Raw genomic sequence first — 18221 nt, forward strand, 5'->3', positions numbered from 1 at the left:
GGCTTTCCCTCAGGGATGGCCGTTTCTCCTTCCCCCCCCCCCCGGGGGGGCCCCGTCGCTCGCCGAGGGCAGAGACACCGGGCGGCGGTGCCGGGGCGGCCTGTGGGCGCGGGGGCGAGCGGCGCGGAGGGCCGTGTGCCGGCGTCCGGGGGACGGGGGATGCTGGTCCTGCGCTCCGCTGTGCGACGCGGGGGCCGGGGGCGCTGGTCCCCTATCTCCCCGTCCCTCCCCCGCCTTTCCCGCCGCAGCGCGCCGGCCCTCGGGGGAGGGGGTTAGTCCCATCCCCCCCCCCTTTGCTCCTTGCAGTGCGGCGGGGGCCCAAAGGAAGGGGGGTGCTGGCGCCGTGCGCTGCCCCTCTTTGCYCCAGCAGCCCCCTGGGGACCCGAGGGGAAGGGGATGCCAGCCCCCCCCCCCTTTCCTTCTGCAAAAGACCCAGGAGGTTGCAAGTCCCACGCACTTACCTCTTTTTTTCCAATGCAGCAGCAGTGACCCAGGAGGAAAGGGATGCTAGTCCCATGCTACCCCCCCCCCTTTTACCTTCACGGTGCAGCAGGGACCCGGGGGGCTGCTAGCGCTGTGCACATGCACTCTCCCCTCCCCTGTGCAATGCCGTGGGGACCCAGGCGCAAGGGGTGCTAGTCTTAGGCACAYGTACCCTCCTTTTCCCTTTGCAATGCGGCAGAGATCCAAGAGGATCCCGTGCACGYGGTCCCTCCTTTTCCCTTCAAAACGCAGTGAGGATCCGAGGGGAAAGGGGATGCTAGTGCAGTCTGCACCCTACCTCCCCTTCCAATGTCAGGGATGCTAGCTAGCTCCCCCTCCAGTTCCTCTAGCTTGCGATGCAATATGAACTCAAATGGAGAGATGCTAGATCTGTCCAGCTCCTGTTTTCTCCCCTGCCCTTTGTAATAAGATGATGCTTGTCTTGTCCTCCTTTGCAGAGCAGTAGCAATGCAAGAGTAGGCGTATGTGAGCTAGACTTTTTCCCTCTTCTACCCCTGCTGTTTCCAATAGGATAGGGATCCGACATGAGTGTGAGACAAGTCCTCTTTCCCTTCCCTCCACATACATGGAGAAGCTAGCCTGAAAAGGTTTCTGCCTTCCCATCCTCCCTGCTGAGAATGGAGCAGAGACTATTGTGTCACTGGGAGCAGAGAGAGGAGAAGGGGAGATACTGTGCGCCTGACTTCATTCTGCCTTCGGTGAGGAGGAGTGTGAACGTATGGAAGAATGGGGAAATGTCCTTCCTCCATCCTCTCCTAATTGAATAGAGGATATGGAGTGTGGTTCTCCCTTAATGTGTAACGGAAGTGGAACGAGGGAGTACAGCGCTGGAGTTTCTTTCCCACTGACTAATCGGAAGGGAGTTAGGAGATTATTCCCCTTTTCCCCCTTTATGTGGRTGAGGATGGGTTGTGGAAATACTGTCTGTGCTTGTATGCTGTGCAGTGAGTTCCTCTTCTCTCTCCGTGATCAGAATTGGGTGGGGAATGACCAAGGTGACGTCCTCCCCTTGTGCCCCTGGTTTTACAGGAGGGATCTAGGTTGTTGTGTCACCTCGTTTCTCTGGGACAGGTAATCATGAATATAATATATCCGCCTGCACAGTTTCTTTCTGAAGTCAGGTGATTTTTTTATTTTTTCATTGCTCCTCCTTCTGCCCTCTTAGTAAGTTTRAAGTTTATTTGATTAAAAAAAATGTGCTTGTGGGAGTCAACCCTTTCACTTTATGATTTTCACTCTTTATAATGGTCTCCGATGCATGTATTAATTTAGTCTTTAAAGTAGGGATTGGGCTTGTACGAATATAAATAATGTATAAATCCATAACCACACTAATCAACTAGTTGTTTCCTACCCTTTTTGCCCACAGCTCTTTTTTAGCAGTGCCTTGGGGTAGATGGGTTGGTATCCCCTCCTCTTCTTTTATCCCCAGTGTCATCAAATGTGTTTTGTTTTGTTTTTATATACATAWAGAAATAACCACAAAAATTCATATGTGGAGGCTTAACAAAGAGCATACAAAACTGGATCTATGGTAAAAAACTATCTTGARACTAAAAATTGCATATTACAGCACTCATTTGTCTACACAAAATAATAGGTCATCTATATTTGACACTAGTTTGTAGCCAGACTTTTAGAATGCAAAACTTCAGCCTCCTTTGGCTTTTGCAACAATAYGGTCTTTTTTATTTTTTCTTAATTTTACCTAGATTTTTTTTCTCCATGAAAGGGCRCTGGGTGACTGGACTTTATAATTTGACATTCTTTTCTGGCTCTAGTAAATATTTTCTTAATTTCCTTTTATGATACTATATAGTAATAAGATCTTGAGTGTAAAATAGGAAAGTGTTGTGAGGACTGCTTTTTTTCCTGCTTTTTACACAGTTAGCTTGTCATGGTTTACTGAGTCTGGGTGTGTGTGTGTGTGTTTTCATTCTGAGGTGTGGGAAAGTCGGAGGACTCATGGATTTGTTTGGAGTCTCTGTACTTTGAATGCCATTAATATGATGCTTTATGAAGTGTACTTGGAATTTTTCCCAAGAAGTGACCAGGCTCTAGATTCTGACCTGGATTTGCCCAACATTTGCTGTGCGAAGTTTAACACCAAACCTACCGTGGGTACAGTTCATCTTAYGTTGCTTCTGAACTTCCCTTATGAAGCATCATCTAACTAATCACTGCTAGAGTGGCATCTGAGTTGTAAGGACCACGAATCTGTGCTGAAGAGGCAATTGCTAATCTAYACTGGAAGTTCACTTCACTTAAACTATTGAATAGTCTTTTTGAGTTGGTGGCCAAAGTGTTAAAAAAAATACTTGAAGTGAAGCTTCTTTTGGTGAATTTGGGGAGCCATGATTAAAATCAAAGTGCCAGATTCAAAGGGGGTTGGGTAGCTTGAACAAAACTGAGCAGGAATTGGTTCTGTCTGTAATTTGTAGTGCTCTGATCAGGAGGTAAGAATCTGCAGAAACCTTCAGGGTTAAATAATGCTGCKTGGAAGGTGGAACAGCTTGTGTCTTTTTTAAAGATGCACCAAACTGTTGAAGATCAAGTTTGAGGAATGATTTCCTTCAGTCAGAAGGGCATAGCTTTTCAAGGCCATATGAACTTGAAATTAGATAAAAATCAGACATGGTTAGCTGTAACAGATCTTAAATATTGTGGCTGATTTTGATCTTTTCATTTCAATGTGTTGACTGCTCTTCCCATCAATATTTGCTTGCTTCAGTATATAAGCTAGACACTTTGATTTGAGCTGTGTTGTTTGATTCTACTGCCTARCTTGAGGTTTAGAAAGTTCTATTTTCTKCTTTCTTTGTAATGTTATACTTTTCCTAGGTTTGGGACAGTTTTACTATTTGTGTTCTTTTCTTTATGTACTTGAGTGCTGATTGCCTGTCGATAGCTATGAGGGAGTAAGCAGCCTGGAAGCAACATGTCAATGAACGTAAATTACCATCATTATGTTTAGCATCTTAGTCTTCTTCCTGTTTTAATGTTTGTTTTTGACAGCCGGTCTTGAACAGTAACAGTCAAAATCATTGCCACACATCGTATTAGAGATGYGTGGTATCTAATTTTTCCTGACCATAAGATGGGCCTGTGTAAACAAAAGTGTGCATRTGTAACTTTTTTGTTCAGCTGATATGACTTCTCCAGAAGTCTGACGGTCAACTCTTTTGTATGTCTCACTAAGTTTGCATTAGGGAGAGAGGAGAATAACTTCTTCCTTCCCTGACTTGCAGAATTTATTTCTCTTCCTGAATATCTAAGGAAAACAATTACTCAAGACTGGAAATCTGTTCAAATTTGTCATTGCTTCCTCTTGGGAATATTGGTGGAGTACTTGGGGTTTTCTGGTTCAAACAGAATTTCCGAATCTGTTACCTTTTAATGCAAGCCATTATTTTCTTTTTTAAAGCAGTTGGCTGAATTTTGCAGGTTCATTGCTGTAAGACAAAGCTGTTACAAGAAAAGGGCTTCTTTGTACTCTTACAGCACCGGCTGCTTTTTTGCCACTTTAGCCTCCRATTCCAGAGTTTGTTTTTCTAGTAGACTGGTGCAATATGCTGAGTCCCYGTTCTACTTGTTCTACCTCCAGCCCCTTAATGCTGAGAAAGTGCAGATCCAGCCCTGGGGAATGAYTGCTGTTTAAATTGGCTCTATAGGTATTATGGAACTGGCAGAACAACCATAAATAGCCACCTTCGCAGTTTCCATCTTACAGTGTGTGGAGAAAGGGATGATCGAAATTTGCTGTCTCCTTGGCTTATCCTCAGCTGTTACGATGGTATCTAGAGTGCRCGATACTGCAGATAGCAAAGAAATGAGAAAGTGCTATGGGGGGGCCAATATCTTCTAGGYTGCATGGGGGACAGTACAAGGTGCTCAGTGAGGCATGGCAAACTGCGCTGGAGTAGCCCCGGGGCCTCAGTGTAAAAGAGTGGACTCGCCCATTTGTACATTCCTGATCAGAAGTTGATCCAGTCCCTATAAATCAGGAACAGTAACTGATCTGAGCAGCTCTCTTGTTGGTGCGATTCAGTAAAGTTGTTCTGAATAGGGGATAACTCCTTGTTGTATTTAACATTTTGAGGCCAGCCTATGCCTGGGATTTGTGTGCAAGTAAAGTAGCTGTGTTTCAGGACAGCTAGCCAAACTGTGGATGCGACTTCCTAGGCAAAACAGTAGTCTTCAAAACTGCAAGTCGTGACTTGTGTATTGGTGGTGGTGACTGTTTTGTTTTTGTTTTATAATTATTCAGCAGAAGTTATGTGACCATGCAACTAAAGATACTATCACTGTGAATGTGCCTGTGGAGGTGTTGAGTCGTAAATAGTTTGGTTTAAATGTGGTCAACGACTGTGATCCTCACTTGGTTAAATTTAAAGTGTGGGTTTTTCTAAAAATGTTTACTTCAGAGTAAATACATTCTGCTTTTTCCCCATCCATTTTAGATAAATTTTACAGCATACCACCTTTTTTTTTTTTCTCACGAGAAAAAATCTGAAACCAGAATTAAGACTTAGCAAGAGACCTTCTAATCTTGCACTTGTCTCTTACACTTGATAATTTCAAGCAATTYGTCTGACAGACTACTTAGAATGAAATACTTTAATACATTACAGGACTCTTTATTGTATTCCATTTTTTGTTGCAGGCCATCTAACAAAAGAAGAACTTAACTCGGCTGCTGTTCAGTCAGGATGGGGTCAGTTGTGTGGGAATGTGGATAAACATTTTAATATCTTAACCTAATACATGCTATACAATAATGTGAAAAGAAAAAGCAAGATGTCTCACACCTCTGTCTCAAACACATCATCTGGACTGAGCAAACAGTGTTGTATACAAAGAGCATTCAAGTTTTGAAGAGCCTTAAACAAGGACTGAAAATATTGGCATTAAAGTGAAATCTGAAGGTACATGAGGAGTTTAAAGAGTTTTCTGACTGGTCTCAGTAACTGGCCCCATTCGTGTGGAAGGATGGCTGCTAGCTGGATGTTCTGTTACCTTTGGCTTTTGGATGTTTTGGTGGGGCACACAAGAGGGCACAGTTTATTTTCTTGTGAGCCCATCATCTTGCGGATGTGCCAGGATCTGCCTTACAATACCACCTTTATGCCTAATCTTCTGAATCATTATGACCAGCAAACAGCTGCATTAGCAATGGAGGTAAGACTCAATCTACTCTCTTTCACCAGTATATATATTTTAGACCTTTAACTGACAAATAATTTGTAACAGAAATCTGAAAGATGTTTATATAATTTAAATATATAAAAAAATACCACTTAAGATGTAATATATACTAAAATATTCTATGACTGCAGAATTTGCCTAATTTGGTATAACTGAATGTGAAATACTTTGGATGTGTTTGTATGTTAGTCTGTTACTTTAAATATTTAGACAGATCAAAAATGTGTATTTTGAGTGGTCTGTCAGTTAACTAAAAGCCAGAAAAATTGCATACTGAACAATCAATAGAAAATTTGTAGTTTCGAATAGTATGTTCTTCAGTGGTTATGTAGTGTTTGGCCTTTTCTTACTCCACAAAAATCTGGTGTGAATAAATAATAATAAGAGATACCATGAAAATAATGGAAATTGCTAATTTACTAGTACAACTTTTTTCAGCTACGAGTAAGTCTACTGTCTTGCAAACAGTTTAGTTAACCTGTTTTTTTTCTATATCCAGGCGGGCAAGCTTGTATACTTGTGCTTTTCTTGTTATAATGGTACCTTACTAGTTACCATTATCCCCAAAAGCCTTCCTTGGGTTTACAYGTAATCACTTTCTCCTTTTTAAAAAAATCATTTTCACTGATAGTTGTTTAAGCTTTCTTTAGAGAACGTTCATGATGGGATTTCATCCACATACTTAGAAGTCTCTTTTTCCCTGTAGTCTAGTTTATATAGGACTTTTAAGTTCCCTTTAGTCTGTTGTTACCTATCCTAATGCCTAARGAGTTTCCTTATTTAGTACTCTGTGATATAACTAAAATTGACAGAAATACAGAATATTAGGCAAGTGTCACTGTCAGACTGTACAAACGTTTCCATAAGAGATTTGTGCAAATTAAGTTTACTTGTATTTCTGTAGTGCTCGGGAATCTTAGCTGGTAGATAGGCTAAGCTGCACACTGAGAACAGAAAAGGTGATCATGCGTCTTCACTTTGGAATATCCTTCCTGACAGGACAGAACCTTAATTTAGTTATTCTTGTTAAATAGTCTAAAGCCAAGGCTTCATATAGTCTTTCCATGGAGCAGATGTGTACCAGACTTGACAAGCTTTTTACTGTAAATAGAAAATAGAAACTCTTGACTGAAAAACTGCTTGGATAAATGTTACTTGGGAAAAGTGAGTGTGGCTTATGCAAAGGGAAGTCCTGCGTTACAAATCTCTTGCAATTCTCTGAGGGATTCAACAAACATGGATAACAGTGGTCCAGCTCATAGAGTCTACTTGACTTACCAGAAAATGTTTTATAAAATCTGCACCCTGTACATAGATAAGGAAGGAAAGTCATAGCAAGAATAGATAATCGCTAAGGTTGAAAGTATATGATAGAAGTAGATGGTCACCTCTTACAGTGGAAATTAACAGTGGAATGCCTTAGGGATCYGTGTGGTTCAGTATACGCATAAATGATCCAGAAGAGTTAGCAGTAAGGTGAGAAAGTCTGTTAATACTATTGTGAATACCTTAAAGCCAAACCAGAATGAAGAATTATAAAGATCCTCTTGAGATTACATTTTCATACATTGCGCCATGAAAGAGTGGAGGGAATTCAAAGTGGTAAATATGTGGGRGTTTTATACATTTAAAAATATGGGGGGAGGAAATAATATTCTTCATATCAGTGGTAATGGCCAGCATATTTTCTTGGACTTGCGATGTTTTGTTCTGTTGAAATATCAGCCGAAAGCTCAACAGAGCAGTAAGAAAGCAAAAATACAAATCAGACGTTTGGAATAATTAGGAAAATAATAAAGGAATAAAGACCAGACATTATTGTGTTGCTATATAATGTGGTTCACAAATAGCTTGAGTACTGTGTGAAGTTCTGATCTATCTCAAATAAAAGTGTATTTGAATGGAAAGAGCTCCAGAGAAGAACAGGAAGAATGATCAGTGGTTTATGGAACAGCTCCCATGTGAGGAATGTTAAGATTCTGCAGCCTACTTAAACAACAATAACAAAAAACCTGAGGTGTAAACAAATTGTAAGTGACATCYTGAGGTGAATAAGAGTTGACTGTTCACCTCTCTCTTACACCACAGGATCTAGGGTCTGTCAAACGAAGCTGGTCAAAGCCAAGTCAAAACAGAGGGGAGGAGGTGGTTCTTCACATTGCTAGCAGTAGAGCTGTGGAACTCTTAGAAAATATTGTAGATGCAAAAAGCTGGAGGATACCAAGCAAGAACTTGGAAGASAGTGCCAATGAGATTGTTTAGGTAGAAAAAAACACTTCAGACTCATCCTCTAACCTGGAAATTGTCAAAGGATGGGAAAGCATTTTAGGGAATGTAAGAAATGCCTTGCTGAGCTGGACTAATGGTCCATTTTGCCCGGTGTTTTGTATCTGCTAATGGCAATCAGAGGTACCCTTTAGGGAAATGATGCAAGTCTCGCCACTGACTATGGCCTGCTTCTCTTGTGCTTCCCCAGTATCCACAGTTTCTGGATTRTGGATGTTAGAGGGTATATCCCTGTCTGTTCCCTTTACTATGATTTTTATAGGCCTATTTTTGATGAATTTGTCTAAATTATTTTTTGAATACAATACTACCTACCTAACCCTTTAGTGAAAACAAACTCCAGAAGTTCACTGGCCACTGTGTAAAGAAGTACTTATTCTCTAACCTGTTTTAAACCAGTCTCCTGCTAGTTTCACTGAATACCCTTTTGTTTTAGTGTTGTGCAGTATTGTTCTGCATTTACTTCCTCTGCTGCATTTGTGATTTTGGAAACCTTAGTTTTATCCCCCAGGCTTTTCCTCTTCAATTTGAAAAGTCCCAGCTGTTTGGGCTTTCTTCTTGCAATTCAGCTGCTTCATTCAATAATCATTTTAGCTATCCTTCTCTGTACTGTTTCCAGCTCTCTGTCCTTGCTGAGGTGCAGAGATGAGAATGGCACACAATACTCCAGATGTGGTCGTGCTAAGGATTTAAACAAAATGATGCTTTTTGTTGTCAATAACTTCTTGGTAATGGCCAACATTACATTGTCTTTTCTGGCTTTTGTTGCGTGTTAAGCCAAATATTTCAGAGAACTGTCAAAATATCACTTTCACTTTCCCTAATAGTCTGTTTATGGCCACTGCTGGAAGCAGAGTGGTAGGTTATATAGACCCTCCGTCTGAACCAGAATGATTGTTATAATTGTTCTTATCTAGCTTTCTGCTAAGGAGAGAGAAAAAGTTGAGAAGGGAATGTTACTTCTCTATACTCTGTGATAAAGCTCAACTTACTGGCATAAGCTAGCTTGCRTGAAGCATCGTGCTGCTCCTACTTATATGGTAGCTCGATGCCAAAGTAATTCTTAAACATAGCATGGGMGTCCTGGTGTTATGCTGCCATTAGTGTTGTGGGGATGTATGTAATATCCCCTACTGCCAATTTAGTGTATAGGCCAGTGGTTTCAGTCTGGGGATGTGCTMTAGGCTACTTCTGAATGCTTCATGAAAACTGATTAAGAAATACAAGGCTATTATCAATAAGTTTAAATTCACTGTGCAGGGGCCTGCACCTCCGTGCCAGAATTTCTAGGGATTTGCACAGGAAAAAAGAATTTAAAACTACAAGTTTGTATGAATATATTCTAACACGTTGTATTAACCTAGATTCCCTCATTCATATCTATGTAGCAAGAAGGTTTAGTATTTAGCATTTTAGACATTATTTCAAGTTCCGGTAAAATGGATGGAGCACTCAATCTGTGAACTGAATGAAGTCAACCAAAACCTGCATTGTGATATTTCTGGGTAAATATCACTCATGTCTAAGCCCTCCCTAATTTTCTACAAGCACAAAGGGATATGGCAGCAAAGTCAGTGTGATTTAATCTTGTGTATTGTGTAATTAAGTTTTCAGTGGCACTTTTCAACAGCAGTTCATAATAAAAATTCATATTTCTTGTATTCTAGATTGCTTTGCTTTGATTGTGGGTGTACACTCTGAGCCACACTTGCTATTCTAGTGACTAGTCAAGATTGGCATATAAACGGGGGGGGAGGAAGTCTGATACTGGAGTTCAATACAATGAATTGAAATGTTAGTATGTTAGTATTAAAGGTGCTGGTTTTCACTGTTTTCTGAGTTGTTTTATATAAAAAAGATTTTGTAAGAGCTTCTATTACAATAAAGAATAAGCTTGAAGTAAAAGAGAACTATTACAGCTGCTGTCTTGCCTTCAATAAATAAAACATATTTCTCTTTCCATACCATGGATTGTTTCATTGAAGGAACTGTTGAAAACTTCTCACTTATTGATGTTTTGAGACTTCAAGAAATATCAGTTAGTTGCCTTTTTGAGTCTTTATTCTAATATGGTTCCTTCAAAATTAAAACAAAGGTTAGTCATTCACTTTATCAATGTTTTCTTGTTTAGTTCCAGCAATATTGGTATTAACCACCTTGATTAAACAAAGGAAAATAGACTATTACACCATTAGTCCCTCTTGGTGTATACTGGTCCATACTATAGTTGGAACCTCTGCCTTTATTTACTCCTAGGAAAGATAATGCCTTAAGCTTGCTGCTGTGCTACATCAGTTAGGCCTGCTTTAATCTGAAAAGACTGGACGGAGGGATTTGCGCCTGCAGGGGCCTGGAACATTTTTTTGTCCCCAAGTATCTCTTAAGGGAATTATTCCTTTTGATTGCCAACAAACACCAGTTGCACTAGTACAACCTCTGATAACATCTGCTTGGCTGTAGTTGAGACCAAGATGAGAGCTGTTACAATATCTGTTCCTTTCTAAAAGGAATACTATGTGTTAATGTTATGTGTTAACTAACACACCAGTCGCTCTAGAGTATCAAGGTAGGAGATCAAGGGCAAATACTTGTCGGAGCTCTCCTTGCCCAGCGCAGCCGGCCAGGCTGAGCTGTCCAAGCAGGCGAGCCCGGTGCTGGGAGCTGTCCTGCCTGGCAGTACTGCACGGCCGGAAACTGCGGCAGCGGTAATTATGAGACTCGTGCATTTTCTGACTCTTCAGAGTCCTTGCTTTTATATGCTTTATGCTGTCATGTTAGACATATTATAATGTATTTTGAAAATTTTCTATAATCTGTAAACAGGTCATTTTGTTACAATAGCTATCTAGCATGGTCCGTGTAAGCGCTGCTGTTAAAACTTTTTTCTAGATATGTTTGTGATAATAATGTTGTTGAGAAGATGTTGCGYTGTGATGCTGCCACATGTCCTTTGCGTAACATAGATCATGTGCTGAACTAGGTGGTGACAATGGAGAAGTTAATGGCCCTTGTTCCCCTGAGTAATCTGGCCTTGATTACCACTCTCATGGATGATCATCGCTACAATGTGAAGATTCATCTTCACTCCCCTTCTCATGAATTTAATATTTCTTTGACCTTGAAGGATTTGCTTACATGTAAGACTAGAAAGCAGTGGTTTTTAGCTGCCTTAATACAGTTTTTGTAGACAAATATTTTTATCAGAGAGTAAGTAACTAGCAGTAGTCTGCTGGAGCTTGAGAGCATATTATTAAAACATTTGTCACTGATGAAAAGAAGGGGTTTAATATGATGGTTGCCAACGTTTTTGCAGTTAAATGTGCTGCCACCTCTTCCTTCTCCTTACCCTGATCTTTATGGGATCTCACAGATGATACTAGGGATCAAAGAGTCTTTAAAGGACTGGAAGCAGACAYAGTTGAGGACTAAATGGGTCCCTCTGGGTGAATCCAGAAGCTTTGTCTTTGGGGATTATACTGGAGGTCAAAGGCTCCAGAGATGAGACGGTACAGTCACCATCTGGACAGGGGAGATAACGTGCTATTATTTTGCAGTCTCTCACAACTTCCACTTCCACTTTGCATATCAAGAAAGCAAGAGCAGCAGCAGGATAGATTTAGGGATGCACCATGGCTGGGCTGGTTAGCGTGTGTAGGTGGGAGGCGCAGAGAGGGAAATAGAGAAATAATGTTATCCACAGTTGATTTCTTCTCTGCAGTGTGAGAGAGCCCGCTGAAAGGGGAGAGTAATAACTTTGACTTATGTGCAACTGGTCCGTCAGCRTGGCAGGGTTCACCAGCTGGGAATCATTGGATTAATATAAAGAAACCATCCAGTCACTGAGTCTCAAATATTTAGAAGCAGAGTTACTGAATATTTCATGGACTTTGTCACCAAATATACAGCTATAGATGTGAAGACACCTGATTTTTTCATATCCTCTCCTAGACTTACTGGATTCTTGGTGTACTGATTTTTGCAGAAAACAGGCCATAGACAAAACCTGCTGCAGAGCAGAGTGCCTGCTACAAGACATGTATACCCTTGCCAACTATATTTTTTGTTTATATAGCAGTGTTTCTTATCTGTGGCAATATTTTTCTCTTCTCCTCCCTATGGCGATTTTTGGAGTCTTAGAAGTAGTTTATTTTTTGTCCTTTTTTAAGTGGAAAAGAACCTGCATGAGAAAGTAATTTATAACTAAAAATGGCATCAATAGAAGACATGGCTTTCTTGTTCCAATCCTGATCTTAGCCTATGGGATGGGATTTATGCATGTTTGCATTATGGGTAGGTCACGTGTGAAGTGGCTTATGTTGATGGTGTTTCTCAAACATTTTTTTCCATCAAGCATATATTACCATGGATTTCAGATAGTGAGGGCTTGGAGTCAGCAGGGAGTATTTTGTCTCAATTCTCGATTTGCCTAAAGGCCAGAGAGAAGTGTGCAAAATTCACTGGTCTTGATTTATGTGACTGTGATTCCCACCTTCCTTGGAGCTGTGAGTTAGTGCTGCCCCATTCCTCTTCTCCTATTTCTGAGTGATATTTTAGATGCAAGTGGGAGGCGTCTTTCTCTGTTTCCCACTGAGATGGGAAGAATGTAGGAAGATCATTATCTCCTTCCCCCTTTAATTTCATCTTTGCCCCTTTTTCCCCTATCTTTTTTTGCCTTTCCTGTGCACTGTATGCTCCTAAATCTCAGCAATTTTCTTTGGCTTTTCATATTCTTCAATTCTACACCAAAAAATAGTAGAAGTATGAGCATATAAAGCTAATGCATAAGTAAGCTTTAATCAGCTGGTGTTGTGTAAAGCATCATAATTTTCGAGTCTAATTTGCAATAAGGATTAATCTGCTATTTAGTGCGTAAGATTATGATGCTTACGGAACAATGCAACTGTASATGATCTTAGGAAAGCAAGCTGTGCACCACCTGATTAAAGCCCACTCTTTCATTAACTTTATACCTTCCTACTCCTATCTACTCTAAATTTTTACCTTAGACATAGCCAAAGTAATTCTATGGTAAAAGTCCCTAGTCCATGTCAAGACTGTAGATTATTCAATTGCAAAACCACAATATTGATCTCAAAGCTAAAACTGCAAAGATGCTTCTGCAGAATGCAGGCAGACCAAAGGTGATCCTGATAATGTATCAAGAAATTGTTTCTTTAACAGAACCTGAGGTTTGTCTGTTTGAAATGTATTAGCTTATGGCTTCAAACTTGACCTGTAATGGGCATGAATGTTGTGCAAAGGTGATAGAAGTCCTGAGTGTATTAGACCAGTTTTGGAAGAATTAGAGCTGTTGTTATAGGCCCAAGTAAGTCATGCAAAAATTATTACGATATGACAATTTTTTAAAATGAGGCTTCCAAGGATGCTGGTTCTTGAACATGTCCTTGAACGATCTCRTATTAGGACCATCAGTCTTATCCTTTTCACACTGAAGTACAACAAAATTCAAGATAATCTGAATCATCCGGTGAATATTAAAGCATTTAGAAACATCCAACGGGAAGAGCAGCAACAGGAAGGAATGAATTGTATAATTTATGTTCAGATAAAGCACGTGGATATGCATACTCACCAACTTCAAAGTTGCTTGCCTGGTAGCTACCATGAATCCTGGTGCAGAAGCAGGACAATCAGAGAAGCCTTGCAATCATATCTTGTTTCCATTTTAGGACATGTAGAAGAAAGAGAACAATAGAAATTCCATAGCTAACTTAATCTGGACTTCCATTTTGCATTTTCTGTACCGCTTTTTATGCACTAGAGGCTTAACTAAGGAACAAAGGGAAAGATACTTTTTTTTGGCTAAAAATCTTTTGAAGCAGTTAACCCAAACAGAGTAATACCAAGAGAAGATGCATGCTTCAGTGTTTAGACGAAAGATGGGCTTTTAGGCTGTTGCTACATGCAGTCTTTGGGAGGGCATTGTAATTCTGACACTCGGACTGTTAAATATTGACTTACAGAAGACAGTATTTGTTCATTTGTTGATCCAGACCTGCAACAGCAAACCGAATGGACCTGGAATGTCTCCTGCCTCTTAGTGAACCTAGATCCTGCTTGAATATGTGGTCTATGCTAGTACAGCAATCAAAGGGAACATGAACTGTAATTTGCATTTTAATGTAAAATGGATATTTGTTTGATTGAGCAATTACAAGGGTCTTTGATTTTTATTTTATTTTTTTCTTTCCTCCATAGGCCATATCACTGTACTTCAGGCAACTGGATAGAGGCATTATAGTACTATGCTGTACGGAACAGCATGAAAGAATAGAGTACCAAAGAGCACTTTTGTTTAACACAAGGTTAAAACTTGCGCATGTGGATCATTGGTGCTCAAATAGTAAAGCTAGACAGCAGGTGTTAGAAACCCTTAATTTCCTTTGCCTGGCTAACAGGCTTCCTCAGGAGAGTAATTTCAGAAATACTGTTTCCTAGTCTTTTATGTTTGTTAATGAGAACARAGCGCCATATGAATATTTTCAAAATGCAGACTATTAGTGAGACAAAAAGTGAGGAAAAGTTCTTTTATTTTTTTGTTAAACAGACCGCTGCTTACATGGTGAAAATGAACTCCGTTACCATGTTCATACTTCCTTAAACAAAAGAATAATTCTGAATGATGATTCAACTGGAAATGTTGAAACAAAACTTAGCTTTAATAGTTTATTGTAAGCATATAAAAAACATTAGTTTTACATAATGATTAAGTTTAAAATGAATGGTCTACATCTTAATCAACATCTATTCACAGTGGGCCTGTTTTCAGGGTCATGGAGGCAGATGGCTCTGCATTGTGGCTAATTTGGTAGCATCTGGTAGAGGCTTAAGGAGGAATTATTAGGAAAGGTGGAACACGCATGAATTTATTTTGGATAGTCAAATGACAACCCAGTGTGCTTTGTAGTCTGTTGTAGCTTTTCACCTGCAAGTGTTAGTTCTGAAGCAAAAGAGCGTTCTGCCAGAGCACTAAGGGAATACTGGTCTTGCCGTTTATCTCCCTTACCTTCCACAAGCATGCAGGCATTCATCCCTATCTTTTCATATGTTTTTTTTTTCCTCTAGCTTAATCAAAATCAGCCAACTGATTCTCTTTTAGATTCATCTGCTATGGGACAAAAACCATGTTTGTTTTTTTATAATGCGTGCTGTAGTAGTACAGGTTATTATTTGTTACGATGACTAGACTTAGTCTTATCTCTAGCAGGATTTGTAACTTGGACAAGGATGTAGTTGTGCTAAATTAATATTGAAATAGCTACATTGCGTTTTGCACGTACGCACATCAGACTCCATCCCTATTAGAGCAGACTTCTGGAGTGTCTGCTCTAGAGGCCTGCTCTAATAGGGCTSGAGTCCAGGGTGTCTATGTGCAAAACGCAGCGTAGCTATTTCAATATTAAGTACCACTTCTGTTTAGTCCAAATTACTAGAAAGACCTTTCTTTCCCCTTTAYATTCTTCTGATATTAAGATTATTTAGAAACAACATTTTAAACTTGTTAGCTGATGTAATCGGTTGAAGGGTCTTTAGTTTTCTGTCCTTTCCGCTTGCTGTTCTTCCAGAGCTTGTTTTCCTCGCAAAAARTTGGCAGTGATGTCGATAACCATGGACTTCTTCAAAGCTCTMTGACTTGGCTAGGAAGTACTTTTTCTTTTGCTGGTCACTTGGAAGTGGTGGTTTTTTTTCCTCGTTTTCTGTAGTTTGTGGTGTTGATTCCTATTTTAGGATACTCTGATTGGAAAAGAAAGCCACAACAGTCTGACAAGACAAGAGAATAATAGCAAATAACTTAAACAGCAAGGAGCAGTCGTCGTAATTTTTACAAGTTGTCTTGCTGGTATGGCTGCAATTTTCTTCTTTGTTTTGGGAGAAATTCATGGTGRCTTTAAAGTGAGGATGGCTTTTATGGATCTGAATCATTTTTGTATCAATGGGATACTTCTGCGTGGTTGCAAAGCTACTGTGTTCTGTGGTTTGAGAAGAAGAATATAAAGAAATATGTTATTAATGTTCAAAGGATAATGTTCAAAGGAGTACTTCCTTATTCCTGAGTTTGTATCCTAGTCATTAAAGGAAGCAGATGCATAAGGGATTTGAGACTTGCTGAGGGAAAATGAGCCTGTTTTTATCCTACCTATAGCCCCAACTGGTACTGAAGCGAAGTAGCCTGTGGATTGTAAAATATCCTTAACATTTGAAGAACACAGTGCTCTTGAATTCTGAATTCCTGGTCACTTGCAACATTTTTGACCTGAAAAATAATGCAAATTTTATAAAATTTGCCTTTAAMGAATATATTCTGTGTAAGAGATGGTCTAGTAAAAATGAAATTGAGGAGGAAAWGGATATGTGTAAGACCCTAAGAACRGTGATACAAAATCAGAGCAGAGGTGTGTTCAGTCTGGTACTCTGGTACCTGATGGCGGCCCACAGTGGGTGCTGTGTGGACAGGTATAAGAACAAGGCAAGTATGTCCTGATACGCCCACGCTGTACTTCCACGTACAACGGTTTGTGGCTTTGAAATTGTGTCTTTGCATTAGTAATGCATTCATTGATGTATTTTTCTCCTGATTTATCAGTCTTCTTCCTGAACTCACATAATCTTTTAGCATCCACAGAATTCTGCAGCAAGGAGTTATATAATGCTTCACACCTTTAACTTAACTGTTGCTGGAGGGGGGTTGGGGGGGCCAGGGGGGATCTTCTCTTTGACCTAGCCACCTGCTGTTTTTGTCTCCTGCTTTTTGGTCTGAAGAGACAGTGGAAAATTGGACCGTATATATAGATTTTACATATCATTTGTGGTTTTATAGATTTCATACCTCATTCTCCTGCTGTCTCTTTTCCAAGGTACAAGAACAAAAGTGCCATACCTAAATTTAAATGTAATATATGAATGCAGTGGCTATTCAGATCACATGTTAATATACTGTAGATACATCCGGGATGTCAGATCGCTCTTGCAGTAACAATAACACGCGCTGGACTCTGTCTACTGTGTTTTGCAGAATCGTTGGTTAATGTAAATTGGTTCTGGGTATTTCGAACTGGAGTTCAATAGGAATCTTTCTAAAGCTGTGTTACTTCCCACTACCTGTGAGGCTTCTGGAGAACATCTTCGGAGCCTTTCAAAGTCACGGGGAAAAAGAATGTTCAACATCTTTGCAGGAGAAGAATATTAAATATCTGTGTCTGCTCTGAGATCAGATTTGCCCAGTTTCACTGTGGTCTACTGTAAACTAATTTCATGGAATTATGTGGACTTAAAACTAGCAGGAAGTTGGACGTTCGGTCCCCAAAGTTTTATTTTAATGCTTTTTTTGGTTGTAAGACTTTCTTTTGCACATCGGAGTCGAAACCGTGGGTTCTAGCGCTGCGTAGTTCATGGCGTCTTTCCCATTTTGTTTCCCACGTTGTGAATTTGGCCCCGACACTGCCGCTCCCCGCCTGTGTTCGGCCGAGCCCGTTCCCATAGTTACCCCCCTTTGGAGGGTGACAAAGGTTGGCATCCTGCTTCTCGGAGCCAAATTCTGCCCTTTGACTCGCTCCCCTTTTCACAGCCCTTGCGAAGCTTGGCCTCTTGCTCCGCTCCGAGGCTTGTTGGTGAGGGGGTTCCCATGGAAACGAGGAAGGAAATTTGAAAAGAGAAGCCGAGTGAATAGGAGCACAAAGGCCTGGTTAATTTGAATCTGAACGAGGAAGGAAGGCTCCTTGTAGCTCATCTTTGTGTGTTGGAGAAACCTGAAATTTATCTTTTAAAAGTTGCTTTCAATTTGTAAACTTGTTTATGTTCCCTGTTTCTTGATTTATAGAACAAAAGTTGTCATGTTTGAGGTATCGAGCAACAAGAAACATCTTTCTTTTTAAATTCAATGATAGGATTCCAGGCGAGTGTTCATTTAGCTTTTTTCCCCTCTACAGATCCAAAAACATGATTCAGGTTTTAATACTTTTTCTCTGAGAGCTTGTGTATTACATGTTTTTTTCGTTAGGTAACGATTCAGTCATCCTATCAGTTATCTAATGTCTGTACATCCTTTTTTTTGTGAAGGAGTGAATGAATACATGTAGTTCAGAATTGGTAGACTCATTAGTTGAATTTCTTGTGCTACATATTCCTCCTRGCTTCTTACTGTACTTTTACTAGCATTTTTATTTAATCTGGGCAGGTGCAATACAGAAATGTAACTGCAAAGAAAA

General features: G+C 40.1%; 1 protein-coding gene across 1 annotated transcript in view; it reads left to right on the forward strand.

The window, feature by feature from the left end:
- The first annotated feature begins 5167 nt into the window (after nucleotides 1–5167).
- FZD3 (frizzled class receptor 3) overlaps nucleotides 5168–18221 on the forward strand; it is a 52746-nt gene continuing 39692 nt past the window's right edge. The window contains exon 1 of the mRNA XM_026066987.1: nucleotides 5168–5682. Coding sequence (XP_025922772.1) covers nucleotides 5434–5682 — 249 coding nt within the window. The 5' untranslated portion in view covers nucleotides 5168–5433. The remainder of the gene's footprint in view (nucleotides 5683–18221) is intronic.

Source organism: Apteryx rowi, unplaced genomic scaffold, assembly GCF_003343035.1.
Source record: "Apteryx rowi isolate R43461 unplaced genomic scaffold, aptRow1 scaffold_251, whole genome shotgun sequence".
NCBI classification, from domain to species: Eukaryota; Metazoa; Chordata; class Aves; order Apterygiformes; family Apterygidae; genus Apteryx; species Apteryx rowi.